The 27615-nt window shown below is 26.3% G+C and overlaps 1 protein-coding gene across 2 annotated transcripts in view; it reads right to left on the bottom strand.

Annotated features, from left to right (window-relative positions):
* The window catches only part of LOC107173795 (uncharacterized), a 63776-nt gene extending 38611 nt beyond the window's left edge, over window positions 1-25165 (bottom strand). For both annotated transcript variants that reach the window (XM_089221835.1, XM_089221836.1), the window contains exons 1-2: window positions 25026-25165; window positions 1483-1697 (exon numbers count right to left, since the gene is read on the bottom strand). In XM_089221835.1, coding sequence (XP_089077961.1) covers window positions 1483-1697; window positions 25026-25119 — 309 coding nt within the window. In that variant the 5' untranslated portion in view covers window positions 25120-25165. The remainder of the gene's footprint in view (window positions 1-1482; window positions 1698-25025) is intronic.
* Window positions 25166-27615: the final 2450 nt, after the last annotated feature.

Genomic DNA, 27615 nt, shown 5'->3' with positions numbered 1-27615 from the left:
TTGTACGACTTAATTTAAAATTATCATATTTAAAATACCAAAAAAAAATGTAATCAATAATGTAAAGTTTAAGACTAATGGCCGTTGTCGCCGATGTCCTTTTGATCAATGAAAAAAAAAAAAAAAAAAAATGTTTTTAAATACATTATTTTATTCTATATCAATATGAGCAATGTTTATTTATCTGACATAAAATAACTCTAAACTCGTATACATTATTATCATGAACCATATCTTTAACTAATCTCTTATTGATCATAATTATGAAAAATGATGGGCTTCTGGATTAATATTTATGACACTCATATTGTTTCGGGTGTCGAATGATGATTAGAATAAATTAAACATTTTTATTATTTTTCCTGAGTTGGCTAAAATTTAAAATTGTAAGGATTTCAGAACAGAGAATCGAATAAATGATTGAATGACCCATATAGAGTTTCAATATATTTATTACTTTCAGGCGTCATCAATCGCTGTACAAAAGTACAATAGTTAATTTTTATTATTTTTTTTGTAATGTTCTTTTTAAACTTAATATTTCAGTAAGGACACTTTGACTTATTATTCCACACAAATACATTTTTGTCTGTAAAATATTAAAATACAATAATATTTACTTCTTTTAGACTAGAAGAATTCAAGTGAATATTAAATTATGCAATATTATTGTCCATAAAATAAAATATTCAGATTATGTTGGCTATTTTCAGCTATAAATTTAAAAATTGTTTTTGTAGCCTATTTATTGAAAAGTCTATTTTTATTAGTTGGATGTCTCTGGACTCTGATTAAACAATTACAAAATATAACAAATTTACTTTGATACATTTAATAATATTACTGGATATTACATATACATATACTTACTTTTACATTATTTAAACATTTATTTTGTTCTGAAATTAATAGCATTCATATACGTTTTTTCTAGTTCTGATATTTTTCTGTTTATTTTGTTTGTTGAAACACTGTATTATATTATATGCACCAATATTTATAAAATTAAAATAACACTATTTAATAAAATCACACATTTAAAGTGCGAGTGTTAGGAATGTCTAAAGCTTGTTACAATTTGCTATGAACTGAAATAATTAAGTGTGGAACTTAACTCTCCGAACAGTCGTTAGGATTAAGAGAAACTTGTTTATATATATTTTTTTTCTTATAATAATAAGGGAATTTTTATTGTTGCAGAAAAGATGTTTGTGAATTCAATTCTAGAAATTATATTCTAAAAATGATATCAGTATTCAGTACCCAATTTTAACAAGCAATGTTTAAGATATCTAACATAGATATACGGTTCTGATACTCCTCAAGTACTATTATTATAATATTTAAGTCTCAACACCTTGATTATAACGTGTACTTATACTTAACTACAATTAATATAAAATACACAAAATAAGTAATTATAATTTAAATTGCTTAATATGATGTTGAGTCAAAAAGTACTCATATATCAGTATTAACTACCTGCATGAATCCTCCTTGACAATATGTTCCATTGACTAATACTCCAAATTTAAATTTTTTAAATCTAATTCGAAGAATATAGTCTTTAGGCGTTCCTTTAAATGAACGAAATCTGTATGAACAGTAAAGTGGTTTTCCAAAATTCGAAGATGTTACTTCCGGACTAGTGATGTCTTCATAGATATCAACAGTCTTATTGCAATGATCTATTCTACCTGAAAAATAAACATTGAATTAGCATGATATATTTTCATATAAACAAACATTAAACACATATTAATTTACCAAAATTTAAATTAATAAATTAGAAAAAAATTATAATTATAATAATACAAATTATAATTGTGCATTATAATTAACATTTACAAACTAGTGTAAAATACGAATCTTGTTATAACCTAAATTACGTAGGGTAATACTCATCGGCCAAACTCATCATCTAATCAACTAGATTATTTACTGAATTATTCATATCATAATTATTTGTGTTATGAAAATTGATGGCAAAGGGACAGTAAGATCTAGTGGGCTGAGCAAGAACTCTAAGCTAATTTTAGATAGGAGAGGAGGAGCTGTCAATGTCTCCAGATATTACCTTTAGGAATAATAGAAATTTATCATACACACTTCTAATAATTAACTAAAACCAAGCTGATTTGTTACAGGCGAGATTATCACGCAAATTATGTTTAATTTTTAAAATAAAAGCAACTGATGATGAGAAACGCCTTTGAACACGGTCTTGAAGTAATAGGATAGTTTGTTGCCGTAAATGATTCCAGTGGATAGGTGCATATTCTAATATGAACTGACCAAGAAAATTTTAAGCGAGAACAGTTTAAAGCTCTTCGAGATATGAATTTCAAAATCGAGGGTATTAAACGCCTTACAGCACATCGCTTTGCAGTGAAATATTAAATTAAGATCTAGTCAGAATATAATAGGTAAGTCTTTTTTAGTAGTGACCACACCAATACTAAAGTTATTAATAGTGATATTATAATTAATAATGCTTTGATTGAATAATGTGGAATTATTTTAATTATTATAAGCATAATTTGTATATACAGTAAGCCCAGTAAGGTCAATAAATAAATACAATTAATGGATTATCAAACAAATATCTACGTGAAGATTTTTAAGTATAGGCATCAGGCACCTATTTAGGAGGCATTTCACCCACATGCGTTTTCTGTCTTATAAATGCATTGTATTATACCTATTATACCAAATTATACGTTCTGAACAACTGTATAAACTATTGAACTTTGTTATGTAAATTTATGCTTAATAGTTTATAATATGAATTGATCTATACTTCTCAAATTCAAAAGTAAGATTATTATCTAGTGAATCTCATTGGTTTTTGTCAATATTTTAAATTTAATGTGAGTTATGAGTGTATTCAAAATATAAATGCTTTTTAGACAATATTTAGTGTATTTGTAGGTAATTTAAGTATATGGTAGCTTGTGGACAATAAGTACTAATAACCGTTCGTGTCGTTTGTCAATTTATTGTGTTGAAATGAAAAAAAATTAGATAACATCTTACCTATATACATTATTATAACTGTATAATATTATTGTAATATATAAAGAGGGTACCTTCAAAATTTTCAATGATCTGTCGCAAAGGTGAAAGCTTTTCGAGAATGATTAATACATGGTAAAGCGACCCCTAATAGATTAATTATTTGCTGACTCGTGTTCAATCAACTAGGTTTTGCTAAACACTTATATGTTGAATCTTTAAAGCTTAACTTAAAACCTCATGAAAAGTAAAAATAAGTTAGTTTTGTCATCATATCCATACACTTGTATTACCTGCTTTGTTTTTAGTTTCTAATAGGATACGTTGATATATTTGGTGATTTACAAAATATGAATTAGACATTTAAAAAATATATTTCTATTTTTTAAACATAATCATTTAATATTATCATGATTGACATTTGATTCTAATTTTCCAATTTCGTAAGGTTTTAGTTTTAAAAAATAAGAAATACATTTTGATAAATATATCATTGACAAAAATCAATTAACAAACAGAACATATATTGACTAAAATATTTATTGCTTTTCAATCAGAAATAAAAATTATTTAAAGTTATAATGATGATGAGTAAAGAAACGTTGTTTATACGGTTTAAGTAGTGCGAGTAAAGTGTACACAATGTTTCGTTTGATTAAACTTAAAATATGTACTAACGTTAGCAAACCAGTTACTTATTATTTGATTAGCTAAATTTAATAATATGAAAAAGAATCTCACTTTGAATAACCCGGTAGGTGATGATACTATATACTAAAAATGAAAACTGACAAATGGCTTAAGGATTTTTTTTATATAAAATGTATGCAAATTTTTTTTCCCACCTGCGCGTATACCTACATAAATATGTATTTAATAAAATAAATAAGCTGCAGAAAATCGTTGATGAGTTTGATATTTTAAATACAAATTAAAAACAAAGATAATAAATTAACATTTGTTTTTCAAGAACACTAATCATGAAATAGAGCTTTCATTATGAAATGTTTGTAAATAATTAACGGTTCTCTCAAAGCATTTATCTTAATTTCAAATAGGTATCTTAATTTAGTATACATTTTATTATAATGAAAAACTTCAATTATGTTCAGCAAAATGTAGGTACATTGAAGATTTTACTTTCGGTAAAAAATGTTATACAATGTCAATAAATTATACATTTTAATAAATGTAAACGCAAAAACATTATTTTTCTAATTTATAGTATTCATTAATCTAACTAAGAGTAATATGGAATTAAATTGTCACCTAAAACATGTAATAGTGTAGTGTAAATTTAAATATAAAGCTAATGGCCCATGTCACCGAAGCTACAAAGATCAATAAAAAATAAGAGTAATAAATATTTTTTTTTATAGATTGATATTTAATATATACATATATATAATTATGTTTGAAAAGATTTATCATTTCTCAAACTCTAATATTTTGTGAAAGGTTTAAAAACATTAATATTACAAATATTATACTACTTGTTCACTTATTTCTGACAGACTATAGGTCGTCATTAAATTATTTTCGGAAATTAAAATAGTCTTTCCGCTTAAGGATATACTTTAAAATGTAAATATGCGAAATATTTTAAGTGTTTTGCATTTAGTGTACATTTAAAATAATTAAAATTGTACAAAGCTTATTTCGAAATATAACAAAAAGTACTTTATGCATTTTGATTATACATATATTTCATATAAAAATGTAATTGAAATATACTGCACAACGCGTTTAAATGTAAAAAATTAATATAATTCACCTATTTTGTCCTTCGACGATTGATAGTAATTGTTTTGATAAATTCATTGATTGTATATACAATATACACGTAAAATATATGGATCTTATATGGTATAAATTCATTTTTACGTATACACTATGACTATTGACTACACAGTAGTGGTAAATTAATTTAAAATCGCATTTATTTCGGGCACTGTTGGTGTTATGTATAGGTATATGTTATGTAGGTAAGCTGGGTGAATCTCAAAGCATGTTAACTTCCTTTTTTATTAAATAATGCAGTTTTTCAAAATCTGAATTTCGTGATAATTAAACATACTTTAAAATTGCTGATATTTTTGTTTCACTTAAGAAGTATCCTGTGGAGATATAAAATGTTGTATTTCAAATGAGAAGGGGGATCTAGAGCTCAACGTAATCCTAGAAGAGAAGGAAATTTCTATTTGTAAATTATTCAGTGGATAATTTCGGTGATAATGTTAAAATATAATAGCCAAACTAAAATTCTAATGAGTACCTAGTTGTTTGTATGTTATTTAACTTAGTGCATGGAGAATAATTGGTTCACGATGATGGGTAAACGGGTTTGAAACATATGGCAACTGGATATAGAGATTTGATAATTTCATTAATTAATATTAATTCATCAAAATATGCAGGTATGATTTGTAAAAATTGGCCAATGATATTAAATGCTAGATCCAATATTAGGTACATCTTATTTATATTTTTGTAAAACAATTTTTAATTATTCTTCGTTTTTATTTAAAAAAAAACAGAAGTGTGTATGACTATTCTCCACACGACAGTACGAAACTGCTTAATTAGATAGTAAGGGAAAAGTTTTTGAGTATTTCTATCTTAAAACTCCATAAAATAAAAATTTGAATACATTCAGTATACCTACTAAAGGAAAATATGGGGTAATCGTGTTTGGTGAATAACTCTGTACAGAAATAGTTATATATGCAATAATTGTGAACTCGCAAGTGTCATAATGTTTTATAATACTATTATCGGCAATATGTATTATGTAGCAAATAGTAAGCATGTGGTTGGTGATACGGTCGACAGCACAACGCTGCGGGATAACTGTAGCAATGTGTGTACACGTTATTATAATATTGTATAAACATAATTTTATTTATTATATTATATAATATTTTATTTTATAGTGCACGAGAGTCGTGAATTATGACGTACACGGTGATTAAAACGAGCGCGATTATATTATTATTATATATTGCGAATAATATAGGCGTATCATATTGTACTACCCTATTTATATAGTTCAGAGAACAATGCTCGCGACACGATAGGTTTGGCGCTCACAGACGTGTATACAACATAATAAAACATTATATTATTATACGTATACATTTGTCATGTTATATTATAATAAATTGTTATTAATTAGATATAATAAAAGAGTAAAATATAATTGTAGTAAATATCTTGAAAAAAACTCTCTATTTTTAACAAAAGCTTTGCTTATCATAGAAGGTAGATAAAATAAAATATTTATAGAATACTTTTATTTATGCTTTTTAATAAATGGCCAATTCTTAAAAAAAAATAATATTAAAATCTGTGTATAGGTGATGACGTGATGAGCTTGTGAAAGGTGTGAGTGGCGAGTCGAAAGTGTGCTTCTTATATGTATATGGCATCATATTATAATGGTAATATTTTTATATTAGGTATTAATATATAATTATATTAATATCATTGTACAACGCGAGACGACGTGAACTATGTTGACGTGCATTTCCCACAGGATGTTCTATTAAATTATTATATATGCACCTCCATTTAAGTATAGAACGCTCTCCCCTCCTCTGCGTTTGACCATCCGTGCTGTGGATATTCCCCGATCCCTAACTCACCAAATGTAGGTAGGTTATTTTAATACATTTTTTAAATTTTGGTTATTTTTCGAATTTAGTCAAAATTTAGATGTTAATATTATTATCCTGGTTTTCTGAGTACAATATTATAGTTATTTATAGTTTTTAGTTTTTTACCTAATCTCAGAAGCTACTGGATTTTCAATTAAAATCATCTAAATATCAATAGATACTTTGACGTTTTAGGCTTCTCTCTCCAAGGTTGTAGGTTTCTATAGAGTGGCTCATTCATGAATTTCATTTGGTTTACAAACATTAAATACATTTTTTTTATAGACTAGCCGAACTGCAATACCCCATGAGATTTGTTTCCTGAATAAAAAATAATAATATCTAATTTATTGCATGTTTGTTATTGTTCAAATAATGTACAACAAAAGGTAATGTTCTTATGTTTGTATTTTTGTGACTTATAGACAAAAAAAAAGTCCGTTTTTGACAAAATTTTCAGAGATTCTTCCTAGAAATACAGAAAAGTTATAATATTAGTTTTGACCACGTTCGAAAATATAGCTATAATTATAATAATATTACGGTATAAATCTAACATATAAAATTAATTTCCGACATTGGACACCCAAAATCACATCACATTTTACAGAATAAAAGAAATATATTCGAGCGCTTCAATGATTTTTTTTGTGACGCCATTTTTATAATATAGTCTTAGGGACCAGGCGGGACAGGGTCACATGCTATCGTTGTACGCCGCTCGCTGGGACGCTGTTTAAATTGGACACGTCCGCCAGTTATTTATTTTATGGAACCCCAAGCTGATTAGATAACGAGGAAAAAGATAATGTGTATTTTTTTTTATCGGCGATGTTTATTATTCGCAACACCCTGCACCGCGCACTATGGATGTTCTAGCGGCCCCCCGCGGTATATTTTTGTGCATTTGACCCGGCGTTTATGATATAAATAATATAACGTATATGCATAAAGTATAATTGTAGTATGTACATATTTAAAAGTGCAAATGGGATACGCTGAATAATTATTTCGAACCGCAGTTAATTCGATCTCTTGGATATCAGATTGGTATATTGATTTTATTTTGTTATTATTTTGGAGAGCGAAAATGTTTCGTGTCATTAAACCAAGGCGGAAAATGTTCGCTAACACACAGATACCATTTATAGATATTATATACTTTTCGATAAAAACGCATGTCCTATATATATTATTTACATTTTCGCAAGTGTGCAATGTACAATCACATTGTGTATATATAAGTATGTTCATCACGCATATATATGCAGCGGACAATGTGTGTAGGGGCCCTGATTACATTAAATTAAATTGTTCGAATCACGAGTATATACGATTTTTAAAAGGCATTGGCGGCGTTTGTTGATGTACTTACGCTCCACGTTTGGGGGCCACGGGGAGGTTAGGGAGAGGGTGCAAAACGGCAGTGCGGATAAAATAGGGTTGTGAGAGTGCAGTGCAGCGCGAGGGAGAGACTGCGAGTTTAGGGACCTGTGTATAGATAGTGCCGAGAGAGTGGTTGAGAAGACGCGTGATAGTTGTTTTTGACACAGAACGGTTGTCCATGCAGGGGTGGTAGAGGGCTAAAGCGTTTATGACGAATTTTAACGGTAGTTGTATCGCCGCCGAACCGAATACAGTTTTTGCGAATCACATTTCACACCTGCGGCAATCGCATTATCGCCATCTCACCCACACCTTTAGCGGCGGTGGTTTATTACATTTACACCACACATTTACACATGCACACGCGTGCGCGTATCTATATGTATACAGTGGCATACAGAGTGGTTCACCAAGCATAATATGCATAATATGCTCACCACTTTTTAATAATACAGTAATTCAAAGTCTGATTTTTAAAATTTATGAATTTACTTAATGACCATATATTATTTAGAATTCTTAAGATTTTTCGTACTACTCAAGAAGTGTCCTGTGAGGATATACCTAAATTTCTGTTTTTCAAACTATTACGTTTTTTTAATGTTGTAAATAGTGAATAATTTTTCTGAAAATTTAGATGTATATCAAAATTAAAATTCGAAATTTGAAATATTGGTTCTTAAATCATTTAATTTTATGTACTATGCATAATAGGTCCATGATAATGGGTTTGGAAGATGGGGGCTTTGGTAATCGTAATTCAAATATTTTTTTTTTTTTATTTATTTACATTAGTTTATCAACATTTATAATGTATAAAAACAATCCAAGTTAAATTGAATACATAATACCTACTACATATAATAAAATATAGGTATCAAATATCATGAAACTCTCTATTAAGATACCGTAAGTCACATGATAACCTTTATAATTAAAACCAATCTTATAAGTAGTTTATAATCTGTTGTTGTTTATTTAATATTTACATACTGTATCCTTAAACATTTTTTACTTTCAACTCTTTGTGTGCCAATGGCCATAGATGACGAGGCTTATTTATTTAAAAAAAAATTAAAAAATATACCTACTAGAACTGATTTTACATCTATTTTGTATTTTTGAAGATCATTTTTAAGGACTACTTACTATCCTTAACAAAAACAATTTTGTTGAAATTAGTTACATAATAATTTTCAAACAGAAATGTTGACTAAATAATTTACTGTGAAAAATGCAGGTTCTTATTTGAAATTGAACATTTTGTTTTACTATAAGTACCTATAATAAGTATTTTAAATTTTGATTTGCCTAGTACTTCGTCCTCCCATTCTATACTCCACTTATCTGAGTGTACAAACTTAAAATGTAAAATACTGATTATAATAAAAAAGTAGTTGGGGATATTTATTCGATATTTTCAGTACACTGATGATGTTTAAAAATCAAACCATATTATGATAAATAAAATAGTAAAAAGTTAGTTTTCTTTGTTGTAAGCCAGTATAAATAGGAACACTAAAATAAATCGATCATTATTTTCAAAAAAAAAACACAAATATTTATTTCGAAATTTAAGGAAGCCGTGTGAAATGGATCACTCCGTACATAAAGGTATGGCGTAGCTTTTACCACCGTTGCGTACTATATAATAATAGTAACACTACGGGAACGCGTGTATACTTATTACTTATATATAATATATATCACACCAGTAACTCCTTCGCCGCAATAATAATAACGTTATACCAACGTATATAAATTTATATCGATACGTCGTCGGCGTCTATCTATAAAATATAATTTAATATCGTATTATTATATATTATACTTGCTCGAAGTATTACATATATATAAGTAAAAAATACATTATTATACGCGTCACGAAATCGTTCGGGGGAGGTGCTGACCCGCTGGGTTTTATGATTTTCACATGGTCGGAAAAAAATCCAAACGGCTCAATATTCGTTAATTGTATATATTTTTTTAACATTTCATGCCGATTGTTTTCGAGCCATACTTAATATTATTTTATGCTCATTGCCATTACATTTTTATAAAATTTTATTTTTTTAAATAATAAATAAGATATTATTTGAATGAAATCACGTCATAATAATACAACTAATAAATATGTTTAGCCATGCTTTGCACTATAGCTGTGCAGCAGAGTACCTGCAGCCTGCCACCACCCGTGTAGACGTGTAGTACGTCATAAATTACAATACATATAATATATGTAAGCATATAAATGTACAATTACTACTATGCACTTGATTACATGATGTTTATCTCGGATTAAATTCTATATCGTACGAACGATAAATACGCTACCTATTATATTAACGTTTTTTGGTGGAATAAAAGGTAATACAGCCGCAATATTTGGGGTAGACTTCCAATAAAAATTATTACAATAATGCATATTTTTGTATGTGTTTTCCTCGACTATAAATTATGTACGCGTACACGGTACACACAAGAAGTTATGTATAATAATACTTATATTATTTTAATATTACAAGTCGCAATCCAAAAGACTCTTATCTTTCATCCACCACTCACCCTATATCGCTATATGTGATAAATTGATCGCATCCGTTACGTGGACGATACAGTATCTGTCAGTATTATATTATAGTACGAATATCATTTATAATACACCACGCAGTGGCGCTTATAATATTGCATAGAGATTGTCTTTTGTTATTTTTTATCACATTGGCCGGTTTGCTAGTGGTTTTTCTATACACACATACAAAACACGTTATTCAGAAAATATTTGCATCCTCCGGTCCCGGAATTCGTTATATTATACAAGGTGTCCCGTGAGGATTTACCTATTGCGATATCTCTCGAAATAATGGTGATATCGAAAATCTGGATTGGTAATAAAACGCGCAGGGATAAGAACTACAATTGTTTCATATTTTAATGTTTTTGTAAAAAATTTTAAAAATATATTTTTTTATTTAATTATCTCCAAAAAAATTAAAGATAGCCATTTTGTAGTGTTTATTTTTCTGAAAATATTGACATTTCAAAATTGTATTTCCATTAATTCCTGATTTTTGATATATTTTCTAGTTTTGATAAAATAAAATATGATTATAAATGTATTTAGGAATCTATCGCGCGGTGCGGCGGGTCACATGTTTGATAACATTATGGTGTTAAATAATTCGCAATTTTTCTCGAAACTAAAAAAAATATTAAAAATCAGGAAATTAATGAAAATAAAATTTTGAAACGTCAATATTTTCAGAAAAACAAACTCTACAAAATGGCTGTCTTTAATTTTTTTGGAAATAATTAAATATGAAAGTATATTTTATAACTTTTTTACCAAAACATTAAAATAAATTAAAATATGAAACAATTGTAGTTCTTATCCCTGTGAGTTTTATTACCAAACCAGAATTTCGATATCACCATTATTTTGAGAGATATTGCAATGGGAAAATCCTCACGGGACACCCTGTATACTATACGCCGTCACTCTTAAACCTTTAACTTGAATGTAGGTATATCTATTCCCTAAGTTATATACCTACCTATACTATCTATTCATGCATATTATTATATGTATATAACCTTTTTGATTTCAATATTTCAATATTTTTGTTTATACACTATGTAAAACGCATAACGTATATTTGTATACTTATGTTGAGTTATGTATATAATTATTATAATGTACTGTATTTTTCTGGAATTTCATATAACTCTATGTAAGTACATTTAAATATATACGTATTTATACATGTTTTTTCCCGTAAACTATCCTTAAAAGACGCCGAATCACTACGTGTTGTATCCGTCTTACAAAAAATAAGTAAGTACAACATAATAAGTATGCGAACCATTTTAGTGCTGTTGTTGGATTTAAAATTAAATTGAATTGAATCATTATCAAATTTTAAACTAAAAAATGTATTATCCAGGGTTTACCATAGATTCATAGACTTGTATTAGCATTTAAGTTTCAAAGCGAATCATGATCATTTTAAATTTGTAATATTTTACATACCAAGTTCTGACTTAATTCAAAATTAAAATACCAGTAAAACCCTATGAGGTGACATCATAATTTTACTTAAAAGTTCAATCATAGGTCATTCAGTAGTAAATTATTTACTCTATTATTTAAACCAACGTATAGTATATAAAAAATATAAAATTGATTCTTTTTAATGCAAATTTGGTTTTTTGTAGGTCCATAATTCGGAGATAAGTAAGAACACGTATGAGTTTGGCGTCCTTTTAATATGTCACGTAGAAGAAAAACGAAATCAAATGACAATACCAATAATATATATTATGCAATCGTAAAACGTTTTTTTTTTTTTTTTGAGGGTTAAGGCTTCGACAACTGAGGTCATTAGCCTGGGGGAACTGTAGGGGAAGGTACTGTAGGTTTTAAACACGTGGGTATTTTGGCAGAATTTTTAATGGGCACCCGTAGGTTTCTGCCATGCCCGGTTGGGGGGCGGCGGCCTCTCTCTCCAGACACCGCGAAATGCCCAAAGAGCGATGTCGCCCGTGCCGAGGTTCGAACCGGCGACTGCGTGCATGGCAACAGACGCCTTAGTCCGATCGGCCACTCCACCCCCAAAACGTTTATTATAATGAGTCGTAAATCTATAAATATCTGTAGAAGGTTTAGTTCGTACCATAATCGTTATTAGGGTGCAAGCATAATGTAAAATATAATAATTTAAAAATGAATTAGGATTATGGAAATGTTCTGCAGCGTGTGGCCAAAGAAGGGTAGAGTCATAATATGTTTTAAAAAAGTTGGTGGTTTTAGATAATATGAATAGAAAGAACATTTTTTAGAACGTGTGTGCATTCAAAGTTTAACATATTTTAACTACAACAGGACGTGACACTGGAAAATCCACCCCGTATGCATCAGTTAACTATAAGAATAGATATCATTTGAACTTTGAGCTTTTTTACTATAAGCGTGATCATGTCTACGTGATACTACATGTATCGAGACGTTATATTTATTTAGACAACATATTTTAGATTCTAAGCGAAGCAAGTAATGCATAGGTTTTATAAAAAATATGGTTTTTTATACCGCATAAAAAAAGTCAGAAAAATAGACTAGATGGGTTTAAAAATAAATAAATATTTTTTAAAAGTTTCTAAAAATTCATGAAAAATGATCGTCAACCGTCGAACGGTTTTGAAGAAATAACGAATGTTTCGACTGATTTTCTTTTAGAATAGAATCGTTTCTAGAATCCGATGATTTATTATTGCACTTTTGGCTTTAATATCACAGCCCACAACGCTATCCTTTGTCCAGTTTCAGCTGTATCTTGACAGGTTTCTTCTTTAGTTTGTGCACTGTATGCACCCTAGTTTCGGTCATAGCTCTGTATGCTATACATAGATGTTTAATAGCATTGTGAATACAATAATTTAGCTTGTGGGTGTATAGTAGGACTGACGTAGGTATCTATACAAGTAAATATAAGACACAGGTATTACATTCATTATCTTGAATTTTAAGTTCTCGGAATTTTGAAGGCAAAAATACAACCAAGTTCTTTTGAAATCATTAATAAGTTCCTCCTCGTTCTTGATGAAGTGTACTTTTGTTTTCCGACAAACTTTTCACCGCACTACTGTTGTTCATTTTAATGAAATAAAATTAGTAGAAGAGGATGGCATTGAGGACAAAAAGCGTTGGTTGAAAAACATTGGTGCACATGAGGAGGGGAGACATTTAAAGCGCTCTAATCCTGACAAACGATTGCTCGAATTTTTACTACAACACAGTATTGTATAAAGCAACTTTTCATTCGATCGCTTGAAATGTAATTAATTTACGGCTCTTAAACGTTTGTGACAAATTAGCTGAGGTAAACGTATAATGACTTTCACCGAGAGAACATAAAAAATCGCCCATTTCGGATGATATACTATATATAATATATACTATACCTAGTATTTCCTTAGATTGATATTTATTAGACACGGTTTTTGAAAATCCAAGAGTATTTTATCCGGGTATTTTTTTGTTAAACGAATCAAATTTAAATAGTACAGTTTTAACACAGAATATTGTAAGGTATTTCTTAGAGTCAACCACTTTAAATGTACTATAACTCACTCGTTTAAAAATGCAAAGGAAGGCATTAATTTAAATAATTAATAATAATACATGTATTTCTCTCCATGTAATGTGTACCTATAGGTATGAGTGTCACATAACTTTCTCAACTTAAATGTAAAAAATTAGCTTCCTCAATAAACAGATTTAACAAAACGAACTGACGGATACAGATGTACCGACTATGCAAGTAATATCTTTTGTTCCTACTTATTCCCAATTTTTCGTAAATTTTAGATACTATATGATAAGTGTATAGATTGAACAATAATCACTAAATATTAAAGTTGGCTACATAAATTAGTATATTAAAATACTCTATTTATTTTATCTGTTTCCAATTTGAGTAAACATATAACCATAGTAATTAATAATTAACATAAATATGTCAAATATATGATCAATTTAACCGTAATATTTAGTTGCTGCTATACCGCTAGACCCATAGATATAATGTGATAAATTGAAATTAAAATTTTGTAACCCAATGGCCTATGTCGCCGAGGGTATATTTGGTTAAATAATAATAAAAAAAAATGTGATAAATATTTCTATCTTTTTTTTTTTAACTATCGTGGTTACATTTGGAAAATAATTTAGCACAGCTTTATCTTTCCTAGGTAGATTTGTAAATTGTTATCCTAATGTTTTTAAAATTGTAATATAAAATACATAATTACGTATGCCGTAAAGTGAAATACAATTGAAAACTATTTTTTTAATCAGAGATGAGCATAAATCGTTCTCTTTTATTTTAACATAAAGATTATTTAATTTATTTAAATTTCAAAACGTTTGTAATTCACAATCAGGTTTTTGCATGCTTTACTTTTTTCTCTCATTTTTTAATCTATACTCACTCTTATTGATTATTTAAAACTCTTTACTGTACTAATTTTTTCAAGTCATATAATATGTGTAATGTGTATATATAGAGAGAGTATCTTATATTATGAATTTTAATTATTATTTGTTCTATAATATCTAAAAACACTGAAGTGCGATATGTATACTTGCTTTAAACTTAATGATACAAGCAATTAAACGTATAACTCTGTAAAGTATAGTTTTAAAATTTTAGTTAAGACAAATTTAATCTCATAATTTTTATCAATAATCAACCAAAAAAGTTTTTTAATTTTAATTGTATAAGATACAACAAAAATACCATAAATGTAGATACCTACAAAAGGTAATTGAAAAACAATAATAATTACATTTTATTTCTAATGTAATTTGGCTACAATTTCGTTTTATTTAAATTAATATCATGGATAGGTGTCTATAAATGTTTTTTTTTTTTTTTTATTATTGATCTTAAACAAAACAACTCGGCAGCAAAGGCCATTAGTTCACAATTCTTAATAACAATTTAGATAATATACATAGGGTTCATAGATACAATTATATTTTGTTAATTAAATTAGTTAGTTTAAGAAATTTAAGTGTTTTTTTTGTTCTGATCAAGTTGTGGTCCGAGAGTTGAGTCGAGGGTATCGGTAAAGTTGAGGTCCATTCGCTCCTGGTCGTAAACGTGACATTCGGTCAAGATGTGTTTGACGGTGAGATGGGCCGCAGGCTTCACAGAAGGGAGGTTCATCATTAGACATGAGATATCAGTGGGTAAGTCTAGTATGTCCTATTCTTAAACGATTTAAGGCGGTTTCTTCTTTTCGATTGAGGTTGGGATTATTCCTATAAATGTTTATTTACTTATTTAATACCTATTTATTGTAAACAATTTTATTTTAATATATAATTGTTTTTATTACCTAGCTTATATGTTAATTTCTGCATCACATTTATTCCTTGTGCTATAATGTATGGATTGTAAATTTAATATAAAAAAAAAAATGCATTTGATACCTATAGTATAAATTGAATTGGAAACAATTATGTTTTAATGTATACGATAAAAAAAAGTTGTTTACAGTTAAGACTGTGTAGAATTATTATAATTTTAAATGTAATTGACGAATAATTATTTAAACTAATTAATATAATATATAGTTTAATATACATACTACATAGGTACTGTTTTATTTTAATTAAATACAAATTTAATATAAATTATGATTCAGCTTTATATCGTTTAAAGAATACACGTATTTTTACTGATGCAGTTAGCATGAAATCTAATTTGTGTTAACGCATACATATTGAAATATTAATATTTTTTTGGAATGCCAATTAGTTTAATAATAACTAAGATTTTACGGAGAAAGATTATTTTGATAATACACAAATGTTAAATGAAATATGAAAATATGAAATAAACAAGTAAACCATAAACTGCATTAAGTAAAAACTTTTTTATCTACTTGGTTTGCCATAAAAATAATTATTAAAAAAAATAATAATGTATTTTAATCTTCAATAATAAAATGTTAATTATCATTAAAAATAAAGTTTATTAAATTCAATATAATGGCAATATAAGTTATTTATTGAATAATATTAAGCACGATTATTGTAATCTAAAATATTTAAAATAATTTCCGTGGATTATCGAATTCAAGTTTGAATTATTAATTTCATAATTTAACTAAATTGAAATAAATTAAATTGATGTTTTTTTAGAGATTAACTTATTATATGTGCAGAAGTATGGTATAGTTATTTTAATATTCAACATATGTAAACGAAATTAAAAACTATCACACTTGTAACTTAATTTTATACAATTAATACCTACAAACTATACTTAATTATAATTTTAGATTCTGAGCGGAGCGATGAATGTATTGATTTTACCATGATGTGTGTTTTTTTTTTTTTTTGTGTCTGTCGTCACGTTTTGGGGCAATAAAAGTGCTTCGATTTTCGACTTCAGTACCTCGTTTGATCAGAAAGTGAATCTAGTTGGTACTTTGAGGAGTAAAAAGTAAAATATTCTTAAAATTTTTCTAAATAATCGAGAAAAACAAACTAAAAATTAAGGGAAATACAGGAAAATTTACGCACGGTCATTTTTCGACAAAATCGATTTTGGTTTTTGATGTAACTTTAAAACAAATGACCATTGATACATGCAATTTTCACTGAATGTTTTTATAAAAATATTCTATCCGCCATGAAATTTTCAAAAATTTTCGACTTAAGTTGAACTATTCATAGTCATTTGAAATTTTCGATCATTATTAGTTTTTTTTAATTAATAATGATAAAAATTTATTTGTTCGGCAGAAAAGCTTGAAAATTTAATACAAGGCTTTTAACATATTGTTACAATAGCAGTTGAAATATAAAAGAAATTCATCGTCACAATTTTTTTGTATAAGCATTCAAAGTTTGAATTTTGACAAAATACGTAAAAATCACGAAAATTCACAAATTATTTTAAGCTAGAAATTCATAAAAAATTTTCTTTTTAAATCTAAGATTTAAAAATTTAATACAAGATTCCTTACAAGTTTTTAAATCTTTATCACAAATAAAAAGTCCACCGGAAATTTAAATTAAATTTTTATGAGCATTTGAAATTTAAATTTTTACAACATTGGATTTTCACTTTTAGCGATTTCCTTATTTTGGTGTAACAAATGACTGCAGATACTTGAAATTTTGACTGAATGTTTATATATGCATTTTATATATTTGATAAAATTTTCAAAATATTAAGATTTGTTTTGAGCTGTTTACTGACATTTTAATTTTTCAACTTTTTTAGTTTTTTTTTTCTATAAATATCGATAAAAATGTATTTGTTGGGTAGAAAAGCTTGAAAATTAAATACAAGGCTTCTAAAGTTCTAACACATTGTAACAATAGCAGTTGAAAAATAAAAAAATTTATAGTCATAATTTTTTTTTTATAAGCATTCAAAGTTTGAATTTTAGACAACATACGTAAAAATCACGAAAATTCATAAATTATTATATGCTAGAAATTCATTAAAAATTTTCCTTTCATGTCTTAGAATTTAAAATTTTATATAAGGCTCCTAACATATTTTTACAACAGCAGTTGAAAAATAAAAGAAATACGTAGGCACGATTTTTTTTTATAAGCATTTAAAGTTCAAATTTTGACTAAATACGTAAAAATTACGGCAATGTTAAAATTATCTTAGATAGAAATTCATAAAAGTTTTTCTTTTTAATTCTAAGATTTGAAAATGTAATACAAGGCTCCTAACATATTTTTACAATATCAGTTGGAAATTAAAAGGAATACATATAGTCACAATTTTTTTTTAAGCATTCAAAGTTTGAGTTTTGACAACATATTCACTCAGAATCGTTTTTCGTATACAATGATATAATATAATTGGATTCAAATTTAATTCCATCCATTGCAGTAACCCACTTGTAACCTACTGTACAGCAGAGCGATAACCGCCTTTTTTATAATTTAATTTAAAATTTGATATTTTAGGATAATTTTTGTTACTGAAATAAACATTAAGGAAATATTATAACGACGGAAAATTCACAAAAAATAATGTAGAATGTAATCCTTAAAATAAAGTACATCAAAATGTTAACCAAAGCATTACGATAATTTAAAATGCTGTTAAGCTCTTTAAAAATGAAAAAAATAATTGATTATCAGTAAAAAGAATATTGTAACTTTAAATCTTTATTTCATTAACAGTAAATATTTAAAATTACAGAATCTGCAATATTATGGCTGACGGGCTATTAAATGGTAGAAGTTGATATTGCTGGTCTTGTAAGTTGTTGTAAGATTAAATGGTACCTATCTAAATAAAGTGTTATATTGTCTACTCCTAAAATTATAAGATGCATTTTTAAATTTATAATTAAAATGTTTATTATATTTGTTTTTACAATTATTATTATTATTAACTGTGTAAACAATGATTTAGTTTAAAATGTGTAATAAAAGTCAGTGTAGGTTGTTACTTCAATAATAAATTAAAATTCCTTATACTAAATTATATCCTACATTTCATATAGATATAAATATCTTTTCAAAATGGGAAGATTAATATCATTCACCTGAATTGTGTTAAATATGTTTCAATGAGTTTTGATTTACCGTTCTTTTCAAGTTAATTTTATCAAAGGAAACATCATACAACAATTTAATATAAACATGTTTAGTATTTTATCTACTATTATTCTATATAAAATTCAAAGTTTCAAAATAAAATTATTGTGTAACAACTACCTCAATGGATAACAAGTTATAAGTTATAAGTAATAAAAATCCTATTGTATGGTTTTCATGTTACCTACGTCCTATTCAACCTACTAAATAAGTTTTTTTTAAATAAACTTTATAATAAATAAAAGTTGATTGTAGGTAATAAATAATGATATCATGAATATTGTGTTACGTACAATTATTTTATTGAATATTTTATCAATGTTTTATTACTGAATGAGTTCCGTAACATAACGGATAACACTCTTTGTTCAAGACAAAATAACAATGACTTAAATATTTATTGAATAACGTATACTATATTATTACTGTTCTTCGTAAAAATTGGGATGTGAACTGGAAAAAAAACATATACTACTATGTTGTCCAATTTCACAGTCGATTTGATCACTTGCGTTCTGCCCAATCAGCTTAGCAACTTGGATTTTTACCTCTTGCAATAAAAAAATGAAAAATACGAGTAAGAGGTAAAATAGCTATATCACAAACACATTTTGATTTCGTTTATTTATTTTAGCAATTATTTATTTATTGTTTATCATTATAATAATGTTTTCAATTCGTGTTTTACATAATTTATATTTTAATTTTCTGCAATAAAATCTTTACTTGAAGCATTATATATGTTTTTTAAGATACTTATACAATCTATCCAAAATAGTATACCACGTGTAAAGTAATCACCTTTTTAAATTTTTTGTTGGTTAATAAATTAATAAAAGTAGGTTAGTAAATTAAATTTCTAACATAAATTATCTGATAAATTAGTTTACCGAGACGAATGTCACGTTTAGTATGTGTTATTTATAGGAGAACAATTTAGTGATTAATATAAGTATTATTTTCATATGATTAATATAGGTAAAAATTAAAATATGAACGAGTAAATAAGTTATTCATAAATATGATGTTATATATTAAAGCGTATAATATTGTTTGAAAAAAATAATTTAACTTTTCAGAAAATATAATTATAATAAATAATACTATCATACATATTAATAAATTTAGATTATAAGTAATTTTACGGTATGATTGATTAAGTCATTTAGACATCATTGTAAATTGTAATAATTAATTCAAAGCTTTAACAAAAGACGTAGGTTGCTATATATTTAGAATTATGATACTCATAATTGATTTTTAATGAGTCAATGACTGATTTTTTATTTTGTTTTTTATAGTAATAATTTGAATGGATTTGCGAGAAAAGCGATTCATGCATAATATACATATTCCTCGAAAAATCCGACTAAAAAAATATTGCCGGACTGGATCACAAACGACATACTAAGTTTCAATTTAAGATCAATCCTACGATAACTCATTGAAAAATCTGTCAAATATCACTCATATATCTGAATAGATGTATAAAACATGATAGCATTTTTGATATAGGGACGGATTGGACCATCGGGAAGTCAGGAAATTCTCGATGAGCCGCGTATTAGTTAGCACTGCGTGTACTACCGAATTAAACGACTTAATATCCTTTAGATACGTAAACAGGACTTAGTTTTTTCCAGCAACAAAAATTAAATATAGACGGTTTTTTGTTATTGGTATTTTAAAACATGTAACTTTTAAGGTAATTTTTTTAAGTTGTAGGGCATTTTTGTTTTAACAACGGCAAGAAAAAATAAAAGTTAATATTATTTTTCATAATTTAATTTTATATTTTTCACTAATCGAATAATTTTATTTTACTATTACGAAAGATATTTTAAGCTACATTTTCAATTTTTTTCTAAATTTAAACTTATTTTCTGAATTCAAATTTAAACCAAAACTACGTATGTTTATAAAATTGTAATTTTAGATTCTGAGCGGATCGAGGAATGTATTGATTTTACAATGATGTGTGTTTTTTGTTTGTTTTTGTGTCTGTGTACAGCATAACTAGTCGAAATAATGCTTCAATTTCAAACTTTGGTGGTGGTTTCGGATGTAAAAGTGAATATCCTTGGTGCATTATAGAGGTCAAAAGTTAACATTTTCCAACAGTTTTCAAAAAAATCGAGAAAAAGAAAAAAAAAATTACAGAAAAACAGGAATTTTTACGCAAAACCAGTTTTCGACCAAATCGATTTTTTTATATGGTTGTAATTCAAAAACTAATCACTGTAAATACTTTAAATTTTCACCAAATGTTTATGTTAGTGTTATCTATATACAGTTTAATTTTCAAAATTGTTTGACTTTTTTTGAGATATTTATAGACCACTGAAATTTTCGATTTTTATGAGAATTTTTTTTTGAAGTGTCGGTAAAAAAATTTTAGATGACCAAAAAAACTTGAAAATTTAATACAAGGTTCCTTATGAGTTGTTCTTATTGTAGCTAAAAAAATTAAAAAATTTAAGTCAGTCACAATTTTTTTTTTATAAGCGTTTATAGTTCAAATTTTTACGAAATCTGTCGAAAACGCGAAAATTTGCAAGTAATTTTAAAGTTTAAAAATCATAAAATTTTTTGTGTTTATAAATTATAACTAAGGATGAAAAATACAACACTAAGTTTTCCATAAGTTTTTCTTCGAGAAGCTATAGAGAAAACTCAAAGCGACATTATAGGAAAAATGTTTTGAGTGTTTAAGTTTTAAATTTTTATGAAATCCGGTATATACATATCTATGATAATATAAGGTATTATGAATTATGATAACCATACATGCAATGTTTTTGGAAAAATTGATTAATCATGCCTTATGAAAAATGCGTCCTAATTGAAAAATAAAATATTTGTTTCAAAATAGAATATATTATGACAATATTTAAATATAATATATCCTAGACTGACAAATCTTCTCCGTTCAGAATCGTTTTTCGTATACAATGATACCTAATCATTGCATTTAAATCTAACCTACCCTAGTCAGAGGTCCACCCCACCACATAAGGTACTGCAGAGCGACATCCACTTACCTTCTTTTGTTTTTTTTTTTGTCTCTATCATCAGTTTCATCACGTTTTGGGGCAGTAAAAGTGTTTCGATTTTCGACTTCAGTACCTCGTTCGATCAGAAAGTGAATCTAGTTGGTACTTTGGGGAGTCAAAAGTAAAATATTCTTAATATTATTCTAAATAATAAACAAACTAAAATTAAAGGGGAAAACAGGAGATTATACGCAAAATCAATTTTCGACAAAATCAATTTTAATTTTTGATGTAATTTTAAAACAAATGACCATAGATACTTGAAATTTTTACTGAATGTTTATATAGACATTTTCTATATCTAATAAAATTTTCAAAATATTTTGATTTGTTTTGAGCTGTTTACTGACATTTTAATTTTCAAATTTTTGGTTTTTTTTTTCTATAAATATCGATAAAAATTTATTTGTTGGGTAGAAAAGCTTGAAAATTAAATACAAGGATCCAAACATATTTTTACAATAGCAATTGAAAATTAAAAGAAATACTTAGTCACAATTTTTTTTTATATAAGCATTCAAATTTTAATTTTGACAACATACGCAATAATCACGAAAATTCCCAAATTATTTTAAGCCGGAAAATCCATGAAAAATTTTCTTTTTAAATCTAAGATTTGAAAATTTAATACAATATTCCTTAAAAGTTTTTCAATCTTTATCACAAATAAAAAGTCCACTGGAAATTAAAATTAAAAATTTTATGAGCATTTGAAATTTAAATTTTTACAACATTGGATTTTCTCTTTTAGTGATTTCCTTATTTTACTTTACTTTCACCAAACAATTATATGACTACCAGTAGACTAGGCCGAGCTGATCTGAAATTATAATCTGTCACCTGATATTTACACTTTACATACATATTTTTAATACAATATGCGACGTACATAATAAAAAATTGTTGATGATATTAGTCAGAATCTACTATAATATAAATATTGAATACAATTTATAAGAATTTATAATATTTACGTTTTTGACTTTATATACACATACATGATGTTATAATCGTGTACATTTAATATATAATTAGGTAGAAGAATTTTTTATTTTTAAAATAATTTATTTGATATAACTTATATATAATATTAAAATAATCACTTTTGTTTTCAGCAAAAATTGCCTAACAGCAAACGATAAAATACCTTTTCCCAAAATTGATTTATGTATGTACACATTTACAATTGAAAAAATGTTGACACACCCTCTAGACGGCTCTAGTTCACTATACTTGTCTCTCTTTTTTATTGAACATATTTATGTAGGTACTAAATTTGCCTATGCAACGTGCCGTGATTTCAAAATGAATATTTCCTATATTATATTATTTCGTTGTTCAATGAATTTCGGTAAATAATATTTATACAATTTTCTAAAAAACTTATTTCAAACAATCTGTAACTTGTATGGTTAGTAAAATATAATATAATGTAGATATACATTTTATTTTTAAAATATAAACATCACAGCATGACAATCGACAGTAACAACTTGGAACTAAGTTAAACATTTTTTATTTAATAACTTCAATTATTAAATCTAAACTGACCGTAGGTTATTTAACTGTAATTACAATTATAGCTCCTTTAATAATATACTTATGTTTTAAATTTTTTCTATAGATTAAAGATATGATTTGCATTTTTGAATTAAAAAAAAAAAATCTTTTACATAAATTCTGTGTTATTTTATAGATTATAAAACGTTTGAGAAAATTCATATATTCAGTTTCAAATTTTTCAATTTTTTTTTGTGGGTGTCGGGTGTCGAAATGTGTATGAAAATATAATTCATGTATTGTTATATGTATTATATATCAACATAAATCTAATAAATTATTTAAAACAGCCCAAACAAATATAAATGAACGCTTTGTGTTTTTATCATTATTAGTAGTATTTTTTTTTCAAATCTGTATTTAGTAATCCGGAATACGTTCAGTTGTTATAACTGATAGGAATATATTTATATATATTTGAGACCATAAATTAAATGAAAGGGCCAGGAAGTTAATAAACTTCCAGTTGCAAAAGGTCGTTTCGCATAAACATGGTCTGAAAAGGGAACAATATTTTTATGAAACTAATTTATAAGTTTTTTTTTGTAAAAATTTCTGGTACTGAGTTTGGTGGAACAATGTATGAAATGATTTTAATATTTACGCTTTGTTTAACATTCAAACTGAAAAGTAACTTTATTATTTAAAGACATTTATTATATTTATATCGGAACATTTTCTAACAATATTGAAAGATGACGAGTATAATAATCAAATACATTTAATAGAATAAAATAATATGTTGTAAACTATGATATCGGTAATCATTAATTTGTTATTTTATATTCATGAATATAATTATGTTTGGTATGTTTTTAATTATAATATATAGAGTGATAAAAAATATTATTTGTAACTTTGTAAGAAAAATTATGGAAATATTCTAATATATCATTCGATTCTTTAATGCAATCTCCGACATTTTTTTGATACCCAAATTAGTGATCAGCATGCAACAGCGTGTACATAATATACGTATTATATTAATCATACAAGTGTGAAGAGGAATCATAACTATTTTAGTTTAATTTACCAGTGAACACTGCATAAAAGCATCCATTACATTATTGGCGCCAACTTAAAAGTTAAAATTACTTAAAACATTTCACTCCGTCTTAAGTATGATAACATTACTAACCAATACTAACGAATATTATAGTTTGACTATTCTACTTTTAAATAAATGCTAATTGTGTTTGCTTTATTAACCTTTAGTAGAAGTTCCGGAATCAGATTGCACCATTTTCGACGTCAATATGTACCAACAGCTTAGTACGCCAAGCAGGGTGGAGCACGTTTTCATTATCAATGTGTTTTTTTAACTGTACTTTAAGAAGATGTTTTATTAGCGAACACTATACAGAAGTTGATAAATGTATTGTATCCATTGAACAAAGACTTCTTAAGAGTCCTTACAGAACATGTGTATTGACATTAGTACATTACAGACACAAAAATCCAACCTGAAAAAGGTATATACTTATTATTATATATCAATTATTAATATGTAGATACATAGGTATGATTGATTTATTTATTAAAATAAAATAGTTTTAAAAACTTTTTTTTTAATGTTTATTAAGGCTTCAACCACAGGTTTTTAGCCTACTTTAATCAAAATGTATACACTTTAAAAAAAAAAAGAAAAAAACTTTATATGATCTGTAAATCATTCCTTCGGGCTATATAATATGGAACATATTTACTAAATTTTGGATGAATTATGGTGGTATACACTATACATATATATTATTTTAGACGAGTAAATCTATTTAAGACCTTTATTTTTATGTATTCATATAGTTTATGAGTAACCAGTACGCCATAAAATAATTAATACATACACATTCTAATATTTAAAAAAATAATTGACTAACAAATAATTATCATCTTGTATTCTTGTAGCAGAAGAAGTGGCTCAAAAGTTTTTTCACTCTATCTTTTGACGAGTTTGTTCATCTACCCGATACTTTAGAAAAGAAGTCAATGTTTTTATTTATACTGAAATAATTAGTATCAGTAAGAGATAAGGAACATTATTTATAAATCAATAAACAGAAGAAAGAATAAAATAAGGTTCCTTATAGTGTTAAATTAGTTGTTTTTTACTTTTTTTATTATCTTTTGAAACTGAATTTTCATAATGATTTTTTTTTTTATCCGAAAATATATCAAATTATAATTTATAATTATAGAAATCACTATTCTCTAGTGTTCAGAACAAGATGATCACGAAATACCTTTGTGGTGTATTCACAGTGATGTTCTGAGTGTTTGGGGACACTCTTCAAACAAAATTAAAATTATTTTGAAATTATTGAGGAAACAAAATGAAAAAAAAATGCAAGCTAATTTATTTTTATATTATTCAAATGTTAAAGCTAATATTTGAATGCAGCTTTTTTTTAATAATTAATTTTTAATTAATATTTTGAAATATGTTAAATTTACTGACATAATGTAATGTATAGGAATCAACAATAATTTCTATTATTGATAATGATCAAAATATTACAGAATGTCAGCATACCACAGTGTTTTTTATGTTAGTAAATATCTATGTTATCATTAAATTCATTATTTCATACTAGATTCTAGACTCTAGATCACTTCTATTTTAAAAGACGCTGAAGACGAATTACCTTTCAAGCTCAAGGTAGCAAGTATAATATTTATTTCAAATACTCTTACTATATAGGTTCGTAATAATTAATAGTTAATTTATTATTAGGTTATAAATAACATCGTGTTCGGTAAATCAGTTTAGTTTCTATTCATGATGAAACAACTTTTATCATAAAAACTGGATACCCTTCTGGGAAGATGAAAAATACGGTACTGCATATTAATCATATTATACCTAATATGTTTGCTTTTTTAATTTTAATTTAGACAAATTTAATTCTAGCTTATATTGAATTTCTTATTGCTAAACTATGATACTTGTTTTGTATACTTAAATTTAATACGTGAAATCGCGTAAATAATTTGATATTGTTAAATTCCATTTAGAATTCAAATTAAGCAAATTAATTAGTCACATACTTAGCAAATAAATGCTTCCGAATCTTGCAGAGAGTCCTCTAATAACTATATCCGACCTACGAATTTGAGTTAAGTAAGCCATTATAACATTATAAAAGTAAAAAATTAAAAACAAACGGCGTAATTACTAAAAAATTGCAAAGAAACTAAAATATGTAGACTTTATTTAATTATATTTGAATATGAACATTATTAATTATGACTATCACAAAAAAAAATCAAAATTTTTAATGTATATATCATACATATACAATATACATGCACCTACTATGGAGTATGAACTAGCTAATTTATTTCCTTAGACCAAAGCTTTGTAAAAAATCATTCAGCCAGCGCACATTCAAAAGTTATGGAATTTTCGCTTTAATGTGTAAGTTCTTTATCAGTTGTCAAATATTTATGACTATGAAAAATAAACATAACTATATGTCGTCTGAACAAATTTAATATGATAAATTATTTTATATGGCTGTCTCGATATTTTATCAATATGAATTTCATTTTTATAATAGAACTTAATAATGCCGATAAATAATTAAAAAGAAAAAAGAACTATTTAATATAACTAATAGTTATATTTTATAATAATTAAGAAAAAATATACCTATATTAATTTTAACAAAATATATGATAACTTTTAAGAGATATAGAAGCAAGGGGTATTTAACCAAAAATGTATTATATATCAATTATCTTCTCATTTAATTTTTCGTAATAATATTACAATAATAATAAACCCATCATCAATTGATCG

The sequence above is a fragment of the Diuraphis noxia genome, unplaced genomic scaffold (genome assembly GCF_037042655.1).
Source record: "Diuraphis noxia isolate RWA-SAM2 unplaced genomic scaffold, SU_Dnox_SAM2 contig0003, whole genome shotgun sequence".
Taxonomy (NCBI): domain Eukaryota; kingdom Metazoa; phylum Arthropoda; class Insecta; order Hemiptera; family Aphididae; genus Diuraphis; species Diuraphis noxia.
This window is presented reverse-complemented; position numbering and strand designations above follow the sequence as displayed.